At 43.8% G+C, this 17,710-nt stretch overlaps 1 protein-coding gene across 10 annotated transcripts in view; it reads right to left on the bottom strand.

The window, feature by feature from the left end:
- The window catches only part of jade2 (jade family PHD finger 2), a 171,314-nt gene that overhangs the window by 64,429 nt on the left and 89,175 nt on the right, over positions 1-17,710 (bottom strand). For all 10 annotated transcript variants that reach the window (XM_078230855.1, XM_078230861.1, XM_078230854.1 and 7 more), the window contains 2 exons: positions 6,383-6,594; positions 463-630 (listed from right to left, as the gene is read on the bottom strand). In XM_078230855.1, the coding sequence (XP_078086981.1) occupies positions 463-630; positions 6,383-6,594 (380 nt within the window). The remainder of the gene's footprint in view (positions 1-462; positions 631-6,382; positions 6,595-17,710) is intronic.

Below are 17,710 nucleotides of genomic sequence, written 5' to 3'. Positions count from 1 at the left end.
GAGACGCACCAGGATGCTGCCTGGGATGGACCATTTAAGTTATGAAGAGAGGGGGGTGCGCGCGACCTGATCGAGGTGTATGAGGGGCATGGACAGAGTGCTAAGGAGCAGCTGTTCCCCTTAGTTGAAGGGTCAGTCACAAGGGGACTTAGGTTCAAGGTGAGCAGCAGGCGGTTTAGAGGGGATGTGAGGAAAAACGGTTTTACCCAGGGTGGTAACGGTCCGGAACGCACTGCCTGGGAGGGTGGTAGAGGCGGGTTGCTTCACATCCTTTAAAAAGTACCTGGATGAGCACTTGGCACATCATAACATTCAGGGCTATGGACCAAAAGCTGATAGATGAGATTACATGGAAGTTCAGATGTTTCTCGCATGTCAGTGTAGATTCGATGGGCCGAAGGGCCTCCTCAGCACTGTTTGATTCTACGATTCTATGAATCTCCGTACAGGTAGGTGACTTACTTCAGGTATCCATAAGGCACAGCTAACATGGACCCACTTGGTGCCACTGCGTGTTGGCTTCAGTGCACCTCCTCTCTTGGGACACAACAAACACTTTGGCTGAACACCCAGAGCACACGTCCGACACAACCAGCTGCCAAGGGGCACCTTCAGAATTCCGTAACAAGCCTGTTGTGATTTCAAAACAGCAAACGGTCAAATGTCTCCTTCGAGAACACAAGCGAATAAACTCTTCTCTATGGGAAGCCTGAGAGAGCCAAACTGTCATCATCAAGTCAGCATTCAATTAGCCACCTTAGCCAACGTTGGAATCAATATTTAAATGAAATGTGTAAAACAGGAATTTTCTTCTCATACACTACGGCTCTCAGTTAAAAATGATTCTTTACTGGAAATGGACAACAGTTACAGTTAAGACAAACAATTATTTATCACGTCTAAATATTTCTGCTCTAATTTTACAATGGCCGCCACCATCTCTCTGGAGCTCTGACCTTCTGTCCAAACTACGCTGAGGAATCTGAAGAAGCTCTGTGGAAATTCAAGATAGCTGACTGACATCGCAAGAAGCAGACAGCTACTTTAAGAATTACCAAACGCGTGCCAATACATTCTGGCCCTGATGTTTGAGAGATTTACAAAAACCACGATCTCTGTGTGCAGACAGTTGGTAATCACAGTTTATAGGATTAAATCACAGGGTTTAAAGTTAAAGCATATGCCTAATAGCAAAGCTGTGGGCATAAATCCGGAAAGTACACGCGCCTGAAACGTAGTAATGCCCGAGCTTCCAGGGCAAACACAGTAAGAAGTCTCACAACACCAGGTTAAAGTCCAACAGGTTTATTTGGTAGCAAAAGCCACTAGCTTTCGGAGCGCTGCTCCTTCGTCAGGTACCTGACGAAGGAGCAGCGCTCTGAAAGCTAGTGGCTTTTGCTACCAAATAAACCTGTTGGACTTTAACCTGGTGTTGTTAGACTCCTTACTGTGTTTACCCCAGTCTAATGCCGGCATCTCCACATCATGACTTCCAGGGCAAAGCAGAGGTTATTTGAAAGATGCCAAACATTACCAATCACATGCTTGGTGGATCATTTATTGAGTTCTTTCTCGCTGATCACAGTATGTTACTATCATTAATTCATTAATATTAACTCCATCTAAAAGCAATTTACATTCATACGACACCTTTAATGTAAAGTCAGCGACAAAGGGAGAGATTAGTAAGGAGTGGCCAATATCTTTTTATTAGATTAGAGTAGGTTAAAATTTAAGATCTTGGTCAAAGTGATGGGGGTTAGAAGAGATTCTTAAGGGTGGAGAGATAGAGATTGAGGGGCGGAGAGTGTTAAGGAGGGAGTTCCAAACAAATGGACGGAGGCTGCTGAAAACTGAAGAAAATAAACATCCCAGGACCGGGTGTCATGCAGAAATCTAATGCTGCCACTTTTCATGGTCAGAGATCTGTGACAGTGTTTGGTTTATTTATTAGTGTCACAAGTACATAGAACATAGAACATTACAGCACAGAACAGGCCCTTCGGCCCACGATGTTGTGCCGACCTTCATCTGAAACCAAGATCAAGCTATCCCACTCCCTACCATCCTGGTGTGCTCCATGTGCCTATCCAATAACCGCTTAAATGTTCCTAAAGTGTCTGACTCCACTATCACTGCAGGCAGTCCATTCCACACCCCAACCACTCTCTGCGTGAAGAACCTACCTCTGATATCCTTCCTATATCTCCCACCATGAACCCTATAGTTATGCCCCCTCATAATAGCTCCATCCACCCGAGGAAATAGTCTTTGAACGTTCACTCGATCTATCCCCTTCATCATTTTATAAACCTCTATTAAGTCTCCCCTCAATCTCCTCCGCTCCAGAGAGAACAGCCCCAGCTCCCTCAACCTTTCCTCATAAGACCGACACTCCAAACCAGGCAGCATCCTGGTAAATCTCCTCTGCACTCTTTCCAGCGCTTCCACATCCTTCTTATAGTGAGGTGACCAGAACTGCACGCAATATTCCAAATGCGGTCTCACCAAGGTCCTCTACAGTTGCAGCATAACCCCACGGCTCTTAAACTCCAACCCCCTGTTAATAAAAGCTAACACACTATATGCCTTCTTCACAGCTCTATCCACTTGAGTGGCAACCTTTAGAGATCTGTGGATATGGACCCCAAGATCTCTCTGTTCCTCCACAGTCTTCAGAACCCTACCTTTGACCCTGTAATCCACATTTAAATTAGTCCTACCAAAATGAATCACCTCACATTTATCAGGGTTAAACTCCATTTGCCATTTTTCAGCCCAGCTTTGCATCCTATCTATGTCTCTTTGCAGCCGACAACACCCCTCCACCTCATCCACTACTCCACCAATCTTGGTGTCATCAGCAAATTTACTGATCCACCCTTCAGCCCCCTCCTCTAAGTCATTAATAAAAATCACAAAGAGCAGAGGACCAAGCACCGATCCCTGCGGCACTCCGCTAGCAACCTGCCTCCAGTCCGAAAATTTTCCATCCACCACCACCCTCTGTCTTCGATCAGATAGCCAGTTACCTATCCAATCGGCCAACTTTCCCTCTATCCCACACCTCCTTACTTTCATCATAAGCCGACCATGGGGGACCTTATCAAACGCCTTACTAAAATCCATGTATATGACATCAACCGCCCTACCTTCATCAACACACCTAGTTACCTCCTCAAAAAATTCTATCAAATTTGTGAGGCACGATTTGCCCTTCACAAATCCGTGCTGACTATCCCGGATTAATCCGCATCTTTCTAAATGGTCGTAAATCCCATCCCTCAGGACCTTTTCCATCAATTTACCAACCACCGAAGTCAGACTAACCGGTCTATAATTACCAGGGTCATTTCTATTCCCTTTCTTAAACAGAGGAACAACATTTGCCACTCTCCAGTCCTCTGGCACCATCCCCGTGGACAGCGAGGACCCAAAGATCAAAGCCAAAGGCTCTGCAATCTCATCCCTCGCCTCCCAAAGAATCCTAGGATACATTTCATCAGGCCCAGGGGACTTATCGACCTTCAGTTTATTCAAAACTGCCAATACATCCTCCCTCCGAACATCTATTTCCTCCAGCCTATTAGCCTGTAACACCTTCTCTTCCTGAAAAACATGGCCCCTCTCCTTGGTGAACACTGAAGAAAAGTATTCATTCATCACCTCGCCTATCTCTACTGATTCCATACACAAGTTCCCACCACTGTCCTTGACCGGCCCTAACCTCACCCTGGTCATTCTTTTATTCCTCACATAAGAGTAAAAAGCCTTGGGGTTTTCCTTGATCCGACCCGCCAAGGACTTCTCATGTCCTCTCCTAGCTCTCCTCAGCCCCTTTTTCAGCTCATTCCTTGCTAACTTGTAACCCTCAATCGAGCCATCTGAACCTTGTTTCCTCATCCCTACATAAGCTTCTCTCTTCCTTTTCACAAGACATTCCACCTCTTTTGTGAACCACGGTTCCCTCACTCGGCCATTTCCTCCCTGCCTGACAGGGACATACCTATCAAGGACACCCAGTATTTGTTCCTTGAAAAAGTTCCACTTTTCATCAGTGCCTTTCCCTGACAGTTTCTGTTCCCATCTTATGCCCCCTAATTCTTGCCTAATCGCATCATAATTACCTCTCCCCCAATTGTAAGCCTTGCCCTGCCGTCCGGCCCTATCCCTCTCCATTGCAATAACAAAAGACACCGAATTGTGGTCACTATCTCCAAAGTTCTCTCCCACAACCAAATCTAACACTTGGCCCGGTTCATTTCCCAGTACCAAATCCAATGTGGCCTCACCCCTTGTCGGCCTATCCACATATTGTGTCAGGAAACCCTCCTGCACACACTGCACAAAAAGTGCCCCATCCAAACTATTTGACCTACAAAGGTTCCAATCAATATTTGGAAAGTTAAAGTCCCCCATGACAACTACCCTGTGACCCCCACACGTATCCATAATCTGCTTAGCAATTTCTTCCTCCACATCTCTATTACTATTTGGGGGCCTATAGTAAACTCCTAGCAACGTGACCGCTCCTTTCCTGTTTCTAACTGCAGCCCATATTACCTCAGTGTGCATATCCCCCTCAAAGTGCTTTTCCGCAGCCGTTAAACTGCTTAAGTAGGCTTACAGTAACACTGTAATGAAGTTACTGTGAAAATCCTCTAGTCGCCACAATCTGGCTTCTGTTCGGGGAGAATTTAGCATGGCCAATGCGCCTAACCAGCACGTCTTTTAGACTGCGGGAGGAAACTGGAGCACCCGGAAGAAACTCACGCAGACACGGGGAGAAGGTGTAGACTCTGCCCGTTCTCAAGCCGGGAATCGAACCCGGGTCCCTGGAACTGTGAGGCGGCAACGCTAACCACTGGGTCACCCGCTCATTCAACATATTTGAAACAGATGAAATGGTTGAGTCATTCTATTCACTTCGATCTTGTGGCGCTGTTTGCAGTATAGATTTATTTACCAGCTGTATTTGTTAGGCAAACAGCATTTCGAGTCCGGCGAACGGCTGACTAATGTAGTTATGAGAAATAGAGTTTTAAAATCCTTTTGTTCCAGCAGATCATCAGATAAATCGGGAATTTTATCTGGGTTCTATTGAAACTAGATAGCAATCTGAACTCAGTTTAGACTCTGGGAAGGCCTGTGGTAATGGGAAGGAACTGTGCCGTAGGTTAGTTTCAAGGCGAGTGCTAGTATCGGGAAGTAACTGCTGTTTGGGAACTTTGAGGAAATTAGTGATTTGTAATTACTGTAAATAGACTTTGGGTACAGAGTATTTACTATTCAAGTACCTGTAGGTAGATTTGTCTAATTAACACACAGCCTGAGGTACACAGAGCTAGAGTTCATATTCATCTATCTAGCAAAGTTAAATATCATGTTGGTGGCACATGATACATTCCTGTAAGACCCAGTGCAGTGGTAAGATTTATTTGTTTGAATCCTGGGTCTTATTACCTTTTCCCAGAAAATCAGGCAGGTAAAACTATAACCTGGCTGAAAGGAGATTGAAGGTTCATTTACCACAGCAGACAACGATTCTAAACTCAAGGAATTGGGGAGCGTAAAACCCACAAAGCTTGACACCAAAGATGTCGAATGTAGGACTTAAGGTTAGCCAGATATTTAAAAGTATTGTTTGATGCAGGGAGAAACTCTATAGAACTTTTTACTAATTATGTTTACCAGGAGATCAAACAGGTATGGTGGAGTCCATGGAGTGCTAATCATATATAGCAAGTTGAAAGGACAGGCTTGATGGGCTGAGTAGCTTTCTGGACTATCATCCTGGCTGTGTATCATGCATCATCATGCTTTCTCATGTCAGATGCAACATGGGTTGGATACAAAGTAAAGATCCATAAATTCTGCCCCAATTTCAGAACAGCATTCCCTTTTCCCATATCTGCTGTTGGTGCACTCAGGGTTTCAATCACAGTAAACTGAATTTCATACATTAGGGACGTGACGACCTAGTGGTATTATCGCTAGACTATTAATCCAGAAACTCAGCTAATGTTCTGGGGACCTGGGTTCGGATCCCGCCACGGCAGATGGTGGAATTTGAATTCAATATTAAAAAGAATCTGGAATTAATAATCTACTGATGGCAATGAAACCACACTCGATTGTCGTAAAGACCCAACTGGTTCACTAATGTCCTTTAGGGAAGGAAATCTGCCATCCTTATCCGATCTGGCCTACATGTGAGTCCAGAGCCACAGCAATGTGGGTGACTCGCAACTGCCCTCCAAGAGCAACTAGGGATGGGTAATAAATGCTGGCCAGCCAGTGACGCCCATGTCCCACAAATGAATAAGTAAAAACATAAGCACTCATGGATTACTGAGGCAATGAACAAAGAATGACTGTTTACCTGGTGAACGCAGATGTTGCATTTATCACAGAAAACCATCTCATTACCGTCCTCTCCCTCTGGGGAGCGGCACACATCACACACCACATCCTCATCATATTCAATGCCAAGACCCTCTTCCGTCTCGATTGCCAGGTTCATGTTCTCCTGGCACTGACTTTCCAGCTCCTCAATGATCCTCTCCATCATCAGCTCATCAATTTCAAGCATTCCTGGGAAAACAAACAGAATTTTCCATCTTGTTATCATCAAACGGACCTCAGCAGGTATCTAATATTTTAAAACCTGGAGAGATTCAATCGGTTAGATAAGGAGGAACCATTTCTTCCAGTGGGATATCCGGAGCAAAAGGGGCAGAGTCCTAAAACTAGAGTTAGGCCGTTACGCAATAAAATCAGGAGGCACTTCTTCCACACAATGGTCAATGGAAATCTGGAAAACATTCCACAAAATGGTTGTGGATACTGGTCAACTTACATTTTTGAGTCTTTCTGTTACATAAAGATACTTAAAAATATGGACCAAAGGCAGGTAAATAGAATTGAGATACATATCAGCCAAGATCAAGTAAATGGCAAAACTGCCTCAAAGGGCTGAATGGCCTACTGTTGGTACTACGTTCCATACCAACCCTGTATTATCTGAAATCAGTGGGTTCAGTTCCCTAAGAGGCCAGGACATCTGACCGGCTAAGTAGCAGCTAGACAGGCTGGAAGTCTAGAGGAAGGCCAGTTCATCGAATATTCAGCGCCAAGACCTACTGCAGATATTCTCCTCTACAAGACATAGATTCGTACCTTCACTGAACCAACAAAAGACCTTTTCCCAGACCTGGTCATTTAAGCTGTATTGCCCAGTCTACAAGCCATTTGTTTTTACTCTTCAGTGGAGACAGGATGTTAAACAGGCAGCCGATCTGACTGCGTCAGTGTCCCTGAAGACAATCAGGTTCAAATTTCTCGCCTTAATTTCTAGGGTCTTCCAATTTTCTCCCTCATCTCAGGATCCTTGGATGCATCCTGTCAGGCCAAGGAGCTTTTACACACTTTGGCTCAACTGCCTTTCCTAAAAGGTTCCTTTTATCCACCACTTCGCTCATTTCACTCCCAACGACTTAATAATTCGCATTCTTCTCCGTAATAAAGACCAATGCAAAATATTTACTCAAGAATTCCTCCATTTTTTGATCACCATCTACGAAATTGACAATCCTTTCTTTGCAGAAGTCCAACCTCACTCTAAAAATAAGATGTGTTGCTATAGTCCCTCTCCTTCAGTCTTGGGAATTGGATAAGTACATGACAAAAATGTAAGGCGACAGGGAAGAGCCAAGGAATTGGGACCAGCTCTTGGATAGAACCAGCACAGACACAGAACGTATTTTGTGATTCTCTGATTAACTGGTTTCTAACCTCTTTGTATCACATTTAACGCCGAGATGAGTTTCTGAACACATTTCCGTGCTATCATTAAGGCTGCCTACTTCAACTGTTACAAACCCAGGCGTTGAACAAATCAGATCCCCAGGGTGGAAGCCAGCTTGATAGATCCTAACTTTTATTTTTTACTTAAGATACGTGGAAGGCAGCAACTGAACAGAGTCACAGGAGTCAGCTGCTGGAACTTTTAACAAAAGAATAAAACGTTCATTAAAGAAGAAAAGATGAACTGTATGTAATACACGACTCCCTTCATTCCAACTATACCTTTACAGATATGTACAGATTCAAAAAAGGAAATGGTTGTTATAACTGTAGCATTGGTACAGGTGAAATGTGTTCCCTCAGAACCTACGAAAGGGGAATATGGTTCAAGATCATGTAGAGACATCTTTGATTTCTGGTGAAAGAAGTGAGGTTATTAGAGGTTTTGGATGTTTTGTTCTGAATGGAGAAGTGTTCCCTTACTCCTCCAACAAAATAAGTAAATAAATTAAAGTTTTGAGAAACACTGGAGCAGATCAGTCACTGATGGTGGCTGATGATACAATTTGTGATGCGGACAGTTTTTATGAAGGAAAAAGTATTAATAAAGAGTATTAACGGAATTTATGAATCTGTTTCTCTGTGTGAAGTCAATTTAAGAAGCAACTTCATCAGCATAATTTTTAAAGTGGGCATTATTCCAAAATCTACTATTGAAGGGGTAGATTTTATTCTGGGTAATGACTGGCTAGTAGAGACAATAATGTGGTGATGACTGTATTGTAGTAAGCCGTTGATCATGATGATTCTAAACTACTGGAAGTTACTGTGTTCAAAAACTGGGACACTTATTTCAGATAACAAGAAAGTGAAGGAAAACCTGCTTGATGTAGAAAACCAACTTTCAGGTATGAAAGAGGAGTCTGCCAATGAAAAGGGTGAATTAGTGAGAATGATCGAGAATCAGTCACGGAAGATGCAATACTTGACTGAGGACCTGAAATGTCTAAATAATAAACTTGTGGAAGCAAACCTGGCAAAGGTCAATCTTCAGTTAAAACTTGGATTAACTTCAAGCATCGGGGAAATGTCATGAACGAGAAAAAGAATTTCTGGGAGATCAGAATAATTTGTTGAATGCAGAATTAGAAACCAAAACTTAAACTGTTAGAACTTTGTTTTGAAAAGAGCAATGAGATTCTGGAACTTCAAAGCAAACTGGAGAAAATGAAGATGTATGGCATAAAGTGTCACAGTTCTGAAGTTGCTCCTGTGAATAAAATCTCCTTGCCTAATTGTGATACAGTTGAGCAGAGAACTGGTTCATGTAACATTACTGTTCTATCAACCTCAGTAATGGGCAGTACAGAAACAACTGAAGTACCTGCAAAATTAGAAATTATGAAGTGCCAACAAAAAGGACTGAAATTGCAAAATTATCATTGAAAGGAGAGGTTGAAACTCTGGAGGTGGATCCTCAGTGAAGACATCCAAGAGAAAGTATTGTTTTGGAGAAGATTCCCAGGCACATTCTTCCGGAATGGAGATTGGAAACCATTGTGTGGAAGACAGAGTCCAATTGGCTCTCAGACAAGTATCTGGGGAGGAGGGGGAAGGATTGATGAAAAATCTGTAGAAATTGTTTTGGGTGGCATCTGCTACTTGGTTTCAGAGTGTGGGGTGTCTAACCTCAGTTCACTTATTGGTTCACATGATTTGTGTATTTACTGAGATCATTAGATAAATTTTGTAATTTGTGTTATCCTTATGAATCTATATATATTTGTAAAGGTATAGTTGGGGTGAAGGAGTGGTGTATTATAGTTCATATTTTCTTGTTTAATAAACATTATATTCTTTTGTTAGAAGTTCATCAGTGGACTTCTATGATTTTTGTTCACTAGCTGCCTTCCACGTATCTAAACAAAAGAGTCAGGATCTATCATTCCGGGTTCCACACTGGGATCTGACTTGTCCAGCAGCATCACCTGGGACTGTAATATTACCTTCACAACATCACTCAACTCCAACCTTACCTCAGCTTGTCTCCTGCTGAAACCCTTATCCATGCCTTTGTTATTCCAAAACACACCTTGCCGGCCTCCCGTCTTTCAACCTCCATAAAGGTAAACTCATCCAAAACATTGCTGCCCGCATCCTAACTTGCACCAAGTCCCGTCATCCCATGGTGCTTGTATTCATTGACCTCCAGTGGTTCCCAGTTAAGCAATGCCTCAATTATAATTTCTCATTCTTGTTTTCAAAATCCTCCAGGACCTTGCCTGTTCCTATTGCAGTATCCCCTACAACCCTCAGAGAAATCGGTGCTCCTTCAACTCAGCACTCCTAACGTTAGCCTTAAGCTCTGGAATTCCCTCCCTAAAACTCTCCAGAGGCTTTGTTCCCTACCTTTTTTGCCGAGGTCACCCATCTTAATATCTCCTTATGTAGCTAGATGTCAAATTTTCTTTGATAACCTTCCTGTGAAGCACCCTGGGGCATTTTATCACATTAAAGGCACTATATAAATGCAAGTTCTTATTGCAGTTGATGCTGGCTTATCCTAAACCTACCAGCAGCTTTTCTTCTTGTTAATTAGAGCTGAGGTCTCACTATCATCTTTATTTTTTTAAGTGTCACTCTTGTCCTACCATCCTGTGGGCTGATTTCCCTCTCCAGCCGTGCTGGCTCCTTGTCTTTCTAAAATTTGTCCTAATCCAACTTACTGTTTCACAGACATTGGGATCAGGGGCCAAACACATTCCAATTTGGAAGTGAAATTTCTTTTGAAAAACAGGATTTTAAGGACAAATGATAAGCCACAAGAAAATTGGGTAAAAATGGGTTCGGTCAACAAACATTGAACATTATACTGAGCTGAGCTAGCTGATCTCAGGGCAGCAATGTGAGGCTGGGGTTGGTCTCCTGAGGGAAGGACATTGCCTCAACCCTTGATCAAGCGACCCATGCTAGAGTATCAGGTGTGGACATCCGGCACGAGAACAGGATTGGCCTCAGCGGTAATGCCCATTTCTACCATCCTTGGGATCTTGTGCTGGAGCCCAAATGTGGAATGGTTCTTCGGGCAGGATTTGGAAGCTTGTCAGCACCTGCTGGATTGGTTCCCTTACTGAGTCATCGCCGCCAGGGAACAAAACAGGAAAACTATATTTTCTTTTAAAAAGAAAGGTTGTTCAGTCCATCAAGCACAGCCCATTAAATCAGCCCAATAGCAATTCTGGCACAATCGCAAAACATTATAATTCATTGAAACTCAATGCGTAATGTTTATTGTACTCAATACACGGCTCATAACTCTGATTCTGATGCAATTGCTTGGAGTGGTTTCCAAAGGATGTCTGATAAGACACGCAATTGAATTGGGTGCCCTGTCGTCCTGTCACAAACATCAACACATTTATCACGGTGAGGAATTTGCAGCATGGTTTAATCACAGAAAGCTGTGAAGTATTAAATCAAATGTGTGTAGAAATGTAAAACTACGTTTTATAATATTCATACGCAAACACATGGAACAATAAGATTGCACTAATCCTCATCCTCGGCTAGAATTGCTTTAATTCCACCTTCTGACATCGTGCCTCACATACCTGACCTTTCATCTACTGCTTTTTCAGCAGAACGGAGTAGGAGCACCATGGAAAGTATTCTTTCTGGTTGTGTCACAGCTTGGTATGGCTCCTGCTCTGCTCAAGACCGCAAGAAACTACAAAGGGTTGTGAATGAAGCCCAGTTCATCACGCAAACCAGCCTCCCAGCCATTGACTCCGTCTACACTTCCCGCTGCCTCAGAAAAGCAGCCAACATAATTAAGGACCCCACGTACCCCGGACATTCTCTCTTCCACCTTCTTCCGTCAGGAAAAAGATACAAAAGTCTGAGGTCACATACCAGCCGACTCAAGAACAGTTTCTTCCCTGCTGCCATCAGACTTTTGAATGGACCTACCTTATATTAAGTTGATCTTTCTCTACACCCTAGCAATGATTGTAACACTATATTCTGCACCCTCTCATTTCCTTTTCTATGTACAGTATGCTTTGTCTGTATAGCGTGCAAGAGACAATACTTTTCACTGTATACTAATACATGTGACAATAATAAATCAAATCAAAGTGAAAGCAAGGGATTGACCATTCTGACAGACCACCACCCAATTTTAGAGGTCAACTTTCCATTGGAAATGGCAGGTTCCGTCTCTCGATGGTATGCAGTTGACCAAAATATATAATATATAATATAAATATAATTTCAGCATTGTAACACTGAGCACCCAGGAACGCCTGTGTTTACATAGAAACATAGAAGACAGGAGCAGGAGGAGGCCATTTGGCCCTTCGAGCCTGCTCCGCCATTCATTACGATCATGGTTGATCATCCAACTCAATAGCCTAATCCTGCTTTTACTCCATAACCTTTGATCCCATTCACTCCAAGTGCTATATCCAGCCGCATCTTGAATACATTCAATGTTTTGGTATCAATTACTTCCTGTGGTAATGAATTCCACAGGCTCACCACTCTTTGGGTGAAGAAATGTCTCCCTCACCTCCGTCCTAAATGGTCTACCCTGAATTCTCAGACTGTGATCCCTGGTTCTGGACTCCCCCACCATTGGGAATACCCTCCCTGCATCTACCCTGTCTAGTCCTGTTAGAATGTTATAAGTCTCTCTGAGATGCCCCCTCATTCGTCTGAACTCCAGTGAAAACAATCCTAACCTAGTCAATCTCTCCTCATACATCGGTCCTGCCATCCCCGGAAAGGACTGAAATGGCTGTTCAATCGATCATGATGGTGCAATTTTCTGTTTTGAAAATGTTCATTTTAGCAAGTCTTCAACAACTTTTTCTTGTATCACCCCAAGTACTTTTCCTATAAAACCATAAGATACAGGAGCAGAATTAGGCCACTTGGCCCATCGAGTCTGTTCCGCCATTCAATCATGGCTGATATTCATGGTTGGATGCCCCAACAGCATGACCGAAACAACTTGACCCCAATGACAGTCATTGGCATGTCCTTGTCATGACAATAACCCAGCCTTGTTGCCTGCACTTAAGGACAAGCAGCAGCCAAGTGCAAACTGCAGCCGGTTTCGAGTTCCTTGATACAATTTATTCTAAGCGCAGTAACGACTGCATAGAAATAATGCAGACAAGAGTCTATCATTAATCAGGGCATTAGTTGTAACACACACAGTGGTAGGCACAGCAAACTTACCGTGATTCAATGGCTCCAATGAAATTTTGGGGAAACCACTGTCCATATGGGGAAGAAGTTGAATTTTCATTTCTATACATAACCGGCAGCCCCTCCGGCAATCAATATAATTGTAGTTTCCAAAAGAAACTTCAGGTTTTCCGATAAGTAGAAAATTGGCATAACTGGAAATGATTAGATCTCAAATCTCAAGGGAAGATTACTGACTGGAGATCACCTGTCATGGCAGACACCGAGAGTTAGGCCTCTCTGTGCAGTTGGCACTTGATAACTCCCTGGATGAAGCATCAGCTACGAGTGGGAGTTTCTGAAAAGTATCTTTTGTTGCTTGTAACCAAGTAATACCACATTAAGCTGATATTTATCAATTTAGGATGATATAGGAGTATTGTGTTCGGTGTAGGATCAAAGGGCCGAATGGCCTCTTTCTGCAATGTATGATTCTATGATTCTACAGTGCAGAAGGAGGTCATTCGGCCCATCGAGCCTACACCGACCACAATCCCTCCCAGGCTCTATCCCAGGCTCTATCCCCATAACCCCATGCATTTATTCTAACTAATCCCCCTGACACCCGGGGGCAATTTAGCATGGTCGATCCACCTAACCCGCACATCTTTGGACTATGTGAGGAAACCGGAGCACCCGGAGGAAACCCACGCAGACACAGGGAGAACGTGCAGACCCCACATAGACAGCGACCAAAGCCGGGAATCAAACCTGGATCCATGGCGCTGAGAAGCAGCAGTGATAACCATCCTCATTCAATCATATTAATTACTTTCCTGCAAGACTCAAGGCTTGCATTCCCTGTCTCCATCTTTCCCTCTCGCACGCGATGCAAAAGCACGTAGCAAACTTCAATCAAAAGCAGAATATGAACATTTCGGGGGAGACTGCAGTTTAAATGCAGACAGATCCAATTTGTTCTCCTACGCACATCCAAATCCCAAGCCAGGTACAGAATTCATGCTGCTTTCAGCTTATGGGACATCTCCTCCTCTTCCAAAGCAAGAGAATGACACTGAATTTACAAGCTAAACAGTGACAGAAAGGAACGCTGCTACAGAACTCTCCCTTCCACCGGGTATTTGATCAGAGGGGTAATTACTTAGCTGGAACTGTAGCGGCTGAGATACACCATTCCTTAACTATCACCAATTAACTGAGTGTGCTGTTTCTTTGCTATAGCAGTTCCACAACGTAATATATAATTAGCATAACAAAGTGCAAACTGGTCAATTACCTTGCAGTTATTAATTAGGAGGATATGGCCATCAACTATCTCGTTAATGTTCGGATAGGTGACTGGTAAGCTTTGGCCTTTACTTTTAAAAAAAGCCTCGTAAAAAGCAGTGTTTTGTAAATGAATTTCAATGAAGTACAAAGGGAGGGTGAAACATTTGTACACTGTCACTTGAACTGTGAAAAGCCCAGAGCATTAAAACCTGCGCTGTCAGGAGAACGATATATCAGGTGTCATTCAGCTGGTTACAGATCACTTTTATTTGTTCTTTCACAGAACGCATTTGATGCCAATCCCTAATTGCCCTTGACTTGAGACAGTTGAAGGGAAGGGACCTAATTGAAATGAGGAGTATCACAGAGTATATAATAAGACCATATTAAACACACTGCCTTAAGTGGATGTTTTCCTCTAGCCTGTTAACATTAATACAGTAAATTCACTTGGGACAGAATTTCATACTTTCCCCAAAGCAGGGTCTGAGGCCGGGGGGAGGGGGATAAAAGTGAGCGAATGCTATTCTCCCACTGGGAGCCCACCCGCCCAAACCCAGACGCAATTTCACGAATGGCCGGGCAGGACCTCAGGTGGGAAATCCGCCATGCCCCTGTTATCCCACTGAAACTTACAGAATACTGAAAGGCCTGAATAGAGTGGACGTGGGGAAGATGTTTTCATTAGTCGGAGAGACTAGGACCCAAGGATACAGCCTCAGAGTAGAGGGACAACCCTTTAGAACTGAGAGGAGGTGGGACTTCTTCAGTGGCGAATCTATGGAATTCATTGCCACAGAAGGCAGTGGAGGCCAGGTCACTGAGTGTATTTAATCAGGGATAGATAAGTTCTTGATTGGTGATGGGATCAAGGGTTACGGGGAAAAAGCGTGAGAATGGGGTTGAGAAACTTATCAGCCATGATTGAATGGCGGAGCAGACTTGACAGGCCAAATGGTCTAATTCTGCTCCTATATCTTACGGTCTTATTAAGGCCATTTAATGGCCACTAAGGGCCTTTTCACACCCAGTCTCAATTTCTAGGCTGGCAGGTACAGTTGCATACAGAGGGAAAAAAAACCTTTTCTCCATCTTGGGAGGCAAGGTGGGTTTGGGTGCCTCAGTCTGATGGTCCCTTCCCCTACATCCTACTCCCCAACACTGCGATACCCTCCTTCCCAACCGCCCTCCCACCCAATGGTCCTGAGACTTAGCTCCAGGCAGACCGCTGCAGTATCCCTTCTGGCCACTGCAGTGCTGTGCCTTGCCAGGTTGATGAGCTGGGCTAGACTTTATCCAGGGACAGATGGTAGTCCTGCCCACCATCAATCGTCTGGCATTAAAGAGTCCAAGGCTTCCAAGAGTCGGTGGTAGTGCATTATGCTCCCTTAAAATTCTACCCCAATGAAAGAAGGAGTCCAGCAAAATTATATTGGTGATCTTTTTGTCAACATAGATGATGACTTTTAAGGAATTAACCTTTTCCACTACCTGCACCCTACATCAACATTAAGCACTTCCAAAGTTAAGCACTTTCATCCGAGTTGCTTTGCCCTTCCAATGCACTAATCTTGCCAATGAGCACTGAACTGTGGATAGCTATATACTGGGGACCCACAAGGAAAGCTGCCTTACTTAACATTATCCAGAAGCAAAATGCTGTGGATTTTGGAAATCTGAGATATTAACAAAAAAATGGTGGCAATACTCAGCAGGTCAGACAGGTGGAGAAAGAAACAAAGTTAACCGGTGATGTTTAATGCAGGCAATGGCAGGTCTCGCCTGTTGGCTGCAGAGCTGATGAAAACCTCATGTCGTCTACTTTGGGGAAGACCCAAGTGCCTCTCAGGCACTTCAGTGGCCAGCGTTGAGCCTGCCCAGATCAAGGATCATGGGGGACCACTCCCACCTAGAGCGTTTGCAGCCAATCAGGATCCGGTAGCTGTCCATTGCAGGCAGCAACAGCGGGAACGGAAGCAGCTGCCAGAAATGCACCCTGGGAGAGGCTTCGGATCAATGAGTTGAGTTTGCTCGTTGCCCATCCAATTTCCTTTTGAAACCATTCACTGTCTCCACTTCCATCACCCTCATGGGTCGCAAGTTTCCCAAAACCTGTGAAATACCTGCTGCAAACGTAAGATTCTAGCTGTTAATTCTGTTTCTCTCCACAGATGCTGTCTAACCTGTTGAGTATTTCCAGCATTTTCTTTATTTCAGTATCACTTCCCTGCCTTTGTACTCAATACCACGTATTTGTGAAGCCCAAAATCCCACATGATTTTCTAACTGCCCTCTCAAAGTCTCAGCGATAAAAGGGCTGCGCAAAAATGCACAGATTTTCCAAACTGCATTACTTTAGCACCAGTGTTAACCCATCTACGTTACATGGATTAATGCAGCTGTTAAAATGCTGACGATAGGAAAATCCATGCCATCTCCACCTCCCTCACACAGACTGACACTGCCATTAGGTAAACATTCTCAAGTACATGGATGTATCCTGCAGGCAGCTGATACTTCAGATTTTGTTTGAAATGCATTGTATAGTATTTATAGAGCAGGACAAACATTGCATTGTTCTCATTCACAATGTACACTTACAGTGGCCTTGAAAACCTGCGGCAAAATGTTTAGAGCAAGATGTTTTACTTAAAGGGACTGTTACTATAATGGTGCAAAATGACTTCCTAGGAACTAATCAAGCACTATTTTTCTTCAAATTACATTGCCTAATTTCAAACTATAGTGTGCTCAGGATGGAAGATTCTGTGGGCCTTAGACCCAGCCACCAGCAACACCTCTGACTTGCAGAGAAATCACACCCTTCATCATTCTCTGCAATGTGTGGGTTACAAATCAAGCAAGTACCAGTCGTCAAAGGTTTAGCATCAGACATTATGTGCCAACGTGGGGCGGCATGGTAGCACAGTGGTTAGCACTGCTGCCTCACAGCCACAGGGGCCTGGGTTCAATTCCGGGCTTGGGTGACTCTGTGAAATTTGCACATTCTGCCTGTGTCTGCGTGGGTTTCCTCCGGGTGCTCCGGTTTCCTCGCACCGTCCAAGGATGTGCAGGTTAGGTGGATTGGTCATTCTAAATTGCCCCTTAGTGTCAGAGGTAAATCCGTGGGGGTTCAGGTCTGGGTGGGATTGCTGTCGGTGCAGGCTCGATGGGCCGAATGGCCTCCTCTGCACAGTAGGGAGTCTATGAATAATGGCAGACCTTAGATCTCTTTAAAAGCTGATATTTCTGTCATAGTGAACACGTGACGCTTAGACTGTGCTCCAATGCAATGAAGAGAATCCAAATTCCACAACAAGTAAGATTTTATCAATGGCTTCCACTCCCCAAAGCAAAATTTCAAATGATCCGAAACGCACAGAATTTCATTCATCATCCAAGTACTCAATTCTAAAAGCTG

This window comes from Mustelus asterias, chromosome 16, assembly GCF_964213995.1.
Source record: "Mustelus asterias chromosome 16, sMusAst1.hap1.1, whole genome shotgun sequence".
NCBI lineage: Eukaryota > Metazoa > Chordata > Chondrichthyes > Carcharhiniformes > Triakidae > Mustelus > Mustelus asterias.
This window is presented reverse-complemented; position numbering and strand designations above follow the sequence as displayed.